We start from the raw sequence: 9,573 nt of genomic DNA on the forward strand, positions 1-9,573 counted from the left end.
TGATTGGATTTGATTCCTGACTCTTACGGTGTCACTGAGATCTAGAAACAGGTTAGCTTTCGGGTCCTGTGATCTCCCTGAAAAGGCTCCACGTCTCCTACTGCTCCTGTCAGAGCTATAGAGATCTGAGGCCACAGGCCACCAGTTTGTTGCTGAAATAACCAGGGGGCAACAACCTGTCATGTTCAAGGAGGAAAGATCCTTATCAGAATTGCTTTTAAAAGAGGCTTCAAAGACTGGAAGGTAGATTTTTACCAAAGGAACTGTTTCTAGGGACAGAGGGGGCTTGGGGAGGGGGCTTGGGGAAGGGACTGTTGGCGGCTCTCGCCTCGAGCAGAGGAGCACGCCGGAGCCTGCTTGGGCAGCGTCCGTCCGGGTCTGCTGGGAGAGCGGAGCGTGAGAGCGGGGTGCTGGCTGCYGTGCTGCATATTTGTGCTGAGCAAATACTAGTGTAACTGAGAAACGCTGATAGCGGAGGAGTGGCGTACTCAAAGAGAAAATATAGCTTGTGAAAGGAGGATGTCAGCCACGGGCAGTTTATCCTGAGGAGTGTTGCTGGCTGGCTCACCACTAGGAATGCTGCTCAAAACCCTGGAGGAGAACTGCTGGAAAGGGTCTGGAAGAGCCGAGTTCACAGCCTCCGGCAGAGCTCCCCGAAAGCCAGTGAGGTGTCACGGTGATGGCTCTGCTGGTGCACAGCAGCCCCAGRTCTGCCTCCAGCCACTGAGACTTCTGAAAGCTCAGTAAATGTAAGCTTTTATGTAGGGTCTCTGATTGGAAATTATGGGCATATAATTTATATGTGGCTCAATGAATGATTTATAACATGTTAAGTGATGATTTAGGTAGAAAATACAACCCCCTCGAACAGAATCGTTAATGAAAAGTGTCAGTTCTTATGAATTTATTTCTGAAGCTGTGTTTGAACTCRGCATGTTTGACATAAATCAAGTCTAATTGTCATTTTATGATTAATGAACATATGCTGGCCATTTTTCTCCATAATTAAACTTTATGTTCAATTCGTCTGGCAAAGCAAAACAAGTTTATGTTGTGTGATGTGCTAGCTTTTCAGGTCTGTGTTTAAGAAAGTGCCTGGACTTCCAGTTCCTGAGCAGAAGCAAGCAGTCAGATTAGACACTCATGGTCAGTTTTGCAGAGTCAGGTTTTACCTTGGTTGGGACAGCAGATGGGGAGCTATCCCTCCTTTTTTAAGACAATACTGTTCTTTAAAGAGCATCTACGCTTTTCAGATAATGACATCCATCTCTGGTGGTGATGACTGAGGCAAACGAGACAAAAGTGCCACCTTCATGATAAAACACTCTTGGCTCACAAAGAAATAGAGGGCCTGATTTACAAAGATCTCGAACTCGTATGAACTGCGGGGAATCAGGAGCTCTGTATCAGTCTCAGTACCCAATAAAGCAGCCTCGTGTGAACAGATTCTTTTCTGCACCTTCAGTGATTGGCCAAAGTCGAGAATTCCCAAGCTTCTCTGTGAGTGTCTACAGTGCCATATCCCTTAGGCTTCACACTACTTCTGCACTGACGTATAATAAGAAACTCTTCTTCTTTCAGGACATAGACAAGTTTGGCAATGAGATCACACAGCTGGCTCGCCCGCTACCCGTTGAGTACCTAATCATAGATGTAAGTATTTGCACTTGTTTGGAATGGGAGATGGTCAGGGCAGAGTTAAGATCTTGAACCACCTCTGAAATTTATATTGGAGTTTACTTCACAGAACAGATTTCTTTCTTTCCTCTTTCACCTCTGCTGCCAGACGTTTCTAGCACAGAGGCGCAAGAGGCGGTACGCTCTGGAGTAATTGCAGTGCTCTTTGGGAATGGTGTGTTGTGGTGCCAGAGAATGCATTTACTTCTTTGGGAGGCACTACTTGGTTTGTCTTATCACTGTTATGAAATGGCACGTAGCCATAAAACAGAGGAAGCAGCCAGCCCCAAGGATATGTGTGCTGGGCACTACCTCATGGGGAGCTAATTAGAAAGCTCCAGTTGTCTGTCTGTTAGCAGCAATTAAGAATCCAGCTCCTTGTAGTGACTCAGCAGACCAAGTTGGTGCTACAAAAATGSCTCCTCTTGGGAGAAAGAGCACAAGAAACAGCACAGAGCTTGGCTGGAGCAGGGCCGCTACCTGCCTGTCGGCAAACATTGCCAGGCACTGGGGCATAGCTTTGCCCTTCGGCTTGAACGGAAACTGTTATGGTGTGGAAGGCAGGAAAGCAAATAATTTGTATGACAGATGATAGTGCTGGAGTTGAAGGTGGTGCCATTAATGATTAAATCCCCTCAGAGCAACTGGTCTGGTCCAGCTGCCCCTGGTACAGGCAGGCTGTCCTGCAGGCACAGAGAAGCTGGCAGGCTGGAGACCTTCACTTGCTCTTCCTTCTTGCCCATTTACTATCTGGTGCATGTATTGCTTATCAGAGCAGCATTTGGACTGAAGGCCTTGACGTGCGATTCACACGGGGAAATACTGTGTTCGGAACAACGGGCCCATTGTGTGGGGCCTTCAGACGCCCCATTCCGATCCGCAGCGTYGGAACATATTACTCAAGTAGTAAAGGCATCTGTTTCCGGACTACCTGGAGTGTAATTAAGACAAAAACAGATTGACAGAGCATGCATTTAGGAGGAGTCTGGAATGATAGAAAGCTGCATTTCTGAAGCATCTTGTTTTGTCTCTTAAGGAGAGAGGAAAAAAAAAAAAGAACTGTCTCAGTTAATGCTGTACTGGCAAGTATTTCTGGTTATGAAGAGCCTCTCTGACAGCAGCCAGCAGTTAGTAACCAACACCAAAGACCTACAACCCCAGAATCAGGATTGGTATAAATGTCAGTAGCAGGCCCAAACACTGGCTTTGAGCTTAGTCACCTCTAAATTTGTGCACAGTGTTTTATTACCTTTTCATTCCCATTTGGCACAGGGTGCAGGGAGGAGGCAGGCTTAGCATAGTCCTGAGCTGGGGGCGACTGAGGGAAGCGCATGGGGCCAGAAGGGCACAGGCCTTGTAGAGCACTCCATGGCAGTTGCCTCTGAGTATTTGAAGAAGTTCCTTCACGTGGCAGGCRCTTCTAGGGAGAGCACTGCTCTGCAGGAAGGGCACTGGGGCTCCCAGCGGCTCAGCAAGGCTGCTGCACCAGCACGTCGAGGGATTAGGGGCAGGCGTCTGGCTCGCCCTGCTGAAGAAAGGAGGGTTTGCTGCCCTGACAAGGTGAGGGATTTCACCACGAGCAAGTGCRTTGGGCTGGACGAAGCAGGGATTATGCTTGGATGCTCAAGCGGCAGCAAAACCCTTTTCATGCCGAGAGGAGCCTGTATCAGCCTCTGAGCTGCTGCAGGTGTCAGTTGAGTGTGGCTGTGTCAAATGCACCCGGCTCTTGAGCGTCTTTGTCAGCGAGGATTTCAGAGGATGTAGGCAGGTCTTTGTGACACCAAGAGTCTCTTGTTCTGTAATGTATTTCTCACCAGTGTTTTCATTCCCTTCATCTTCCCCCAGCGTCCCCGTGTTAAGTGTGCAGGCGTTTTGCTTGGCACCCTTTCCAGCCCAGAAGAGAGCGGCACAGTTGCCTGGTTGCCCCGTGGTCAGGCGTGGGGGCCGCACTCTCCTCTGTCACCCTGTAATTTTAAGATTACCCACMCCCCCGGCTGACACCCCAAACAGCAGCCGTTTGGCACGGGGCTGAGCTGCGTTCCAGTGACGCTCACCCACGTGGACGTTCTCTAAAGCACCTTGCTGTGCTGTTGCAAGGAGCAAGTTCAGTACATCTGCCCCCAGCTTAGTTAAAAATGGCTGCCAGGAACTGAGGGATCTGCTGCCTGGAATATCGCTTTAAATGTTAAGAGCCCTCAGAAGATCCATGTTGTAGTTGCCTCACTCACTTCCTGGCTRAGCTCTAACATGTAGCTGTGGCTGCTCTTAGCTATCAGAAGCYTTATTTTCCATATCCCACTTGCCTCTCCTGCTCTCATTGCTCTAGTGGTCCTTTCTTGTTTTTTTCAGATTACTACAACTTTCCCCAAGGATCCAGTCTACACTTTTTCTATTTCTCAAAATCCGTTCCCCATTGAGAACCGTGATGTGCTGGGAGAAACTCAGGTAAGGAGTGATTTTTACCAAAGCTATGTTTAATACAGATGTGTCTGCTTCCTCTATACTTACTAACATCTGAGAAGGGATGGCTGCAGTTGTGCCCTTAAATCACCTCTTCGCTGTTTGGTCTGGCCTGTGCCAAGCAGCCAGCTATGTTTCCTGCACTGAACAGCATCTGCATGTAGATCAGCCTGCTGGATGCACCAGTCCCCACCTGTTCGGCGATGAGATCCAAGCTTCGCTCTTTGCCTGGGCTGGTGCTTTCCGGGTAGCACTAAAGAGGTGTCAATTCTGCTTTGTGTGTGTGATCTAGCAGGGTTGTAACCTCACAGCGATAGGACAGGACCTGCCTGGTAGGAAGGGGAACAAGAGTCTGTTACCCCAGCTCAGAGAACGCTGACTTTTCCTGGACTGACTTTTAATCCTGAGATCCTGAGGCCTTTAAGTGAGAGGCCCAGATACCATTAAGCAGAGGCAGCTGCTGGACAGCTAGAAGCATACACTGATTTTTGCCAGCTGAGGGAAGGCTTAAGTTGCTTTAAAGCAGCAACATACAGTTTCTCTAAAGAGGCCATGCCAAAGGTGTCAATAACTTCTTCAAAAGTACTTCAAAAATACTGTGGACCTAATGGTCCTCTTCTCTGGAAATTCAGTAAGCAGTATTTCAGTCTGACAGCCTGTGGTCTGATTTCAGGATGGTCTCTGCACATTGCAGCTGATGCTCAAAAGAGACAGGAATGTTACAAAGTCTGCTAATGGGTCTGAGTGGGATAATCATGTTATCACTCTATAGAGTGAAAAGTGACCTTTTTTTATTTTATTACTTTTCCATCTCTGTAGGACTTCCACAGCTTGGCCACATATCTGTCCCAAAACACTTCCTCGGTTTTCCTAGACATCATTTCTGATTTCCATCTGCTCCTCTTCCTGGTCACGAATGAGGTCATGCCTCTGCGGGTACGTAATCAGGAGGAAACGGTCACGTTGGCGTCACTGTGCACAGAGCCCTGAGCTCCTTGCGCAGTGTCATCCACCTGTGCAAGGAGAGCGTTCAGGCCTGCAATCTCCCAGCTTGGGTGGCTGCTTCTGCAGGAGTGGAACTGGCCRAACGCTTGTTCTTCCAGGCTGACCTTTCAGTAGAAGATTGAAAAAGCAAAACTGAAGTCCCTGACTAGACCGAAAGCTCTCAAAGTGCTGCTTGGAGCAACAAGTGGGTGGCGGTTGTTAGCACGGTTGCAGACCGGATAGAGCCAACTTGGCTACAGCTCTGAGAGCTGGAAACATTTAAAAATCTCGGAATCAGAAATTCCTGTTGTAATGATAACAAGATCAGAGCCCCCAAATCTCTGCGAGGCCAACAACTTCCTGTCTTTGCAGCCCTGCCTCTCTTGGCTTGGCACTGGGAGCTGGGCTGTTGCCCAGGCCCCCGTTAACATCTGCGGTGTCGGACGTTCCCGTTTTTAAGCAGCACGCCATCAGAAAGAGCCATGTGTCTGCCAGAGGCTTCGAGGGCGCTGCAGACTGAGCATGTGCAGGGCAGCTGGGCTGACCCTGGGCAGCTGGAGATCAGGCCGGGGCTGCGTGCGTGGTTGGGCGCAGGGAGCCGTCGCTCTCCGGGTTGGCTGCTTCGCACCCCGCTGGGAGTGAGGCTCAACCCCCAATGCCGGCCTGCTCTCCTGCGCAGGGCACTGCGGCGTTTGGCTGCAGCCTGGCTAGAAAACACTTTCCTTCAGGCAGAGGAAAACGAGGCATCCAGATTTTAGTGCTATGTCTGAAGGGGAGGGAACAGAAGGACTAAACTCCATCTTTTTTCCTGCCAGTGCACACCACTTGTGCAACTCAAAGAGCCATTTAAGAAGGGGTAACGGTGCAGACTGACAGCTCTGTCTAGTCTGGGGGAGGGCAGGGAGGCACTCACCRGGGTCACAGCTCCGGCCTGTCCGTGAGGAGGAGTGTCCAGCTCTCATTTCCTTGTTCTGGCTTCCAGGACAGCATCAGCTTGTTGCTAGAGGCCGTGAGGACCAAGAACGAGGAGCTTGCGCAGACATGGAAGAAATCTGAGCAGTGGGCCACCATCGAGCAGCTCTGCAGTAAGAAACAGGGTCGCTCTGCAGCAAGAAGCAGGGTCTTTCTGCGACCCAGCCCATCTCCCTTCAGGCCAGGGGCTGGGCTGAGCAGGCTGGCACGTGCACCGCGCTGCTCTCAAGCCAGGGACGGCTTCAAGGGGGCCCTGGGCAGCATCTATGCCAGRCGGGTGGGACACAGTAGCACCAAGCAGTGCAGGGGGTCAAGGGAGGCTGTGGAGTGTGGGATCTTTAATTGTTGGCTATGGGGCACCAAGATCTGCCACCTGCGCTATGGGAGCCTGCTTGCAGTGCCATCCCTGCGGGTGAGGGCAGGGAGGAGGGAGAGGTTGCCTGGTCTGAGGGGAAGAACGCTTGTTCTGGATTTATACAGGGGGCCTGCCTGGCTCCAGCGCTGCTTTCCCTCCCCTGCCAGCCCCTGGTCTGATGRGATTCTCCCTCTTGCAGGCACGGTTGGTGTCCAGATCTCAGGACTACACGAGTACGGTGCCATGGGCGGCTCGACGCACGCCGTGTCGGCAGCCATGTGGGCTTGCCAGCACTGCACCTTCATGAACCAGCCGGGCACGGACCACTGCGAGATGTGCAGCCTGCCCCGGACCTAGCCCTGCCAGCACGGGGGCAGACTCCAATACAGAGCAAAGCCTTGAGCAGCAGGAGTGGTGCTCGCCCCTCTCCATCCTCCCTCCGCTCCCCGCGATGAGGCACCCGTGGGGCAAGGAGCTGGGCAGGGGAGGGGGAGGTTCCAGCTCTCTGCAGTTCCTCTTCGTGCTCCCTTCCAGCGATGGCCCTACAGCCACGGGGGGGAGACGATGCCCTGGGTTTATCTCAGCCCTGGCCCCCTACCCAGGAAACCAACTTAACCTCGATCTCTGTATGAGCCTTCCCCTAGCAGGGCCGGGCGCTCTCCCCWGCCACCTCCGGTGCCCCGCTGTGCAGTGCTGTCTTGGCCTGATCCCGTGGGGCCTGCCCGCTCCACGTGTGGGGCTGGGGGGCCATGTGCATGGCCAGCTGGGACATAGCTCTCCCTGCACGCTTGCTTGCCTGAGGGAGGGGGAGGCTGTKGCAGGTCGCTGGCCCCCAGCTCTGCTCCCCTTCCCCTGCGTGCAGGTTGCTGCAGCCAGCCTTGGGTGCCTGGGCAGGCTCAGCCCAGCCCTAGCGACAGCTTTCGCACTAAACGGCCTACGTGGGGCGAGCATATGACTTAACAGCGTTGGGCCAGACAGCAGCTCTGCCAGGCTGGGCCCCGCGCGCTGGCAGCTCTCCCGGAGCAGGACAGGCCCCTTTGGCACCACGCGAGGAGTGGGCATGTGCCAGCTTTCAGCTTGGCATCGCTCCCGCTGCTCAGCCGGCACGCGCAGCGCTCGCTTGAGCTTGCTCTGCAGAGACGCTTTGGCCCTCGGTGGCCCTGGCCTGGGCTTGGCTGCGGGCTGGATGCGCCCACAGGGGCTGTGCGAAGGGTGCTGCTGGGGCCTGGCTGCAGCTTGTAGGTGTCCTTGTCCCCATGCATGCTGCCCCTGCAGGTAGGGGGGGGTTAGACACAGCCAGGAGTGGCACCCACCTGCTGTCCGGGGCTGTGCTGGTGCAGCCCCCGGTGAAGGTGCTGGGCGCTTCGGGCCTGTGCCCTCCTTTGGAGCAGAGCCGTGCTGGGGGAGCACCGTAAGTCACGCAGCCGCCTCGCCTCGCCTCGCCTCCTGCATGCCGCGGCTCTGCACTGGGGCTCTTCCACTGTGGCAGGACTTGCASGCACGTGTGCACGCGTGGTTCTGGCACCGCCAGCGTCCTCTCCTGTGGTGCAGGCTGGCCCCCCTCCCGGAGCTGACTCCTTCCCTGGTGCCTGCATCTTTTCTGAGCGCATCCTGCCCCAGCGCAGGGGCTGGGCGTCGGGCCGGACTCTCCCTGTTAGACCTGCTCCGGCCACGCTGCAGCAGCCCAGCTGGGGCTGTGCAYGGCCGTCTGCGTGGCGAGGAGCACAGCGGGGCTGGTGAGGGGCACCTGGGTGCTCGCAGCRCCTGCAGGCTCGGCCCTCCCCTCGCAGGGCCTCTCTGAGCCCGCTCGCAGGTGCTGCTTCACCCGGCACATGCGGTGGGCAGAGGGGCCCTGCCTCGGTGTGCGCCGCAGGGCTGGCAGCCCGGGAGGGACCCCGGCTCCCCTGRGCGGCCCCCTGCTCGACGGCTTCCCCCACCCCTCGCTGCCACCCGCGAGCGCCCGGCCCGYGTCCGCGGGCTCTGCCTCGGCTGCCGACGGCTTCGTCCCGCTGGCTGCATAAGAGCGCCCGGCGGCCCCGGCCCTGCCGCGGGGGCTCGCGGGGCCTGCGCCTGCAGCGGTTCCCAGAGCCCCGGGCTGTGGCTGCGGTTTGCTTTTCCCCTCAGTTTGTTGGTGTTTGGGGTTGCAGCAGTTTGCGGTGCCTGGACTGGACTGACCCAGACAGAGGGTCTGCAAGTAACATTGAATAAAAGCACCTGAAACGTGAGCCAGCACGATGCCTCCGCGGTCTGTTATCCGGGGCCGTGCCGAGGCTGGCGCCCACGGGCCTGTGCTGGCAGAGCGGCTGCTGCCGGGGAGGTTGGGGCAAACCGCAGCCCCGGCGAGACGCCCCTGCCGCGCAGCCCCGCTCTGCGGGCCCCGCAGCGTGGCACCCTGCGCCGCAGCCCCGGCCCCGCCGCCCGCAGCGGGCCGGGACGGCCTGTTTGCAATCAGCGGCACGGCCGCCAGCCGCGTGCGGCCGGGCCCCGCGCCAGGCCGGCGCGTTAAAAGGGGAAGGAAGGAGCTGCTCGGAGCCAGAGCCAGGGGGAGCTGAGCCCGGACGAGCGGCTGCCTCCGTCCGCGCCGGCCGGGACCTCGGCACAGCAGGTAGGAGACAGAAACGATCCCTTTGGCTCTGGGTCCCACGTGTCGCACGCAGCCCGGTCCTCGGGGCGCGATGTGCCGCAGCCACCGTGCCTCGGGGTCCCCAGCCGGGGCAGGCGCCGTCCAGCTCCGGGGAGCACCGGTCCGTGGGGACGGCGGCTCCGGGAGCCGCTGCCCTGGCCCCGCGCGCGCGGCGGCGGCGGCACGACCCGGCGGCCCGGATGGCTCCGTGCAGGGAGGGAGCCCCGGCGGCACCTCCGCGGGGCCGGGGAGCCCTCAGGCAGCCCTCCCCGCGGGCTCGGCCGCGCCGGGGCTCGTGTCACCCGCCCTGTCCCGCAGCAGCGCTGYGATGCGGCTGCTCCCCGTCCTGCTCCTGGCGGCCCTGGGCTGCGCGGCCAAGCCGAAGCGGCCGCCCACGCCGCGGCACCACGGCACAGACGGTAACTCCCCGCGGCTCGGGACCCCCTTCCCCGCCCCGGGCCGGGGGCCGGCCCCGCCGTGCGTGTCCCGTGTCCCCCCCCCC

At 57.1% G+C, this 9,573-nt stretch overlaps 1 protein-coding gene across 1 annotated transcript in view; it reads left to right on the plus strand.

Moving 5' to 3' along the window:
* NPLOC4 (NPL4 homolog, ubiquitin recognition factor) overlaps positions 1-8,680 on the plus strand; it is a 31,494-nt gene extending 22,814 nt beyond the window's left edge. Inside the window, exons 13-17 of the mRNA XM_085304807.1 lie at positions 1,582-1,653; positions 4,027-4,122; positions 4,957-5,073; positions 6,104-6,206; positions 6,648-8,680. Coding sequence (XP_085160933.1) covers positions 1,582-1,653; positions 4,027-4,122; positions 4,957-5,073; positions 6,104-6,206; positions 6,648-6,805 — 546 coding nt within the window. The 3' untranslated portion in view covers positions 6,806-8,680. The remainder of the gene's footprint in view (positions 1-1,581; positions 1,654-4,026; positions 4,123-4,956; positions 5,074-6,103; positions 6,207-6,647) is intronic.
* The last annotated feature ends 893 nt before the right edge of the window (positions 8,681-9,573 follow it).

The sequence above is a fragment of the Rhea americana genome, unplaced genomic scaffold (genome assembly GCF_003343005.1).
Source record: "Rhea americana isolate MKP2758 unplaced genomic scaffold, rheAme1 scaffold_21, whole genome shotgun sequence".
NCBI classification, from domain to species: Eukaryota; Metazoa; Chordata; class Aves; order Rheiformes; family Rheidae; genus Rhea; species Rhea americana.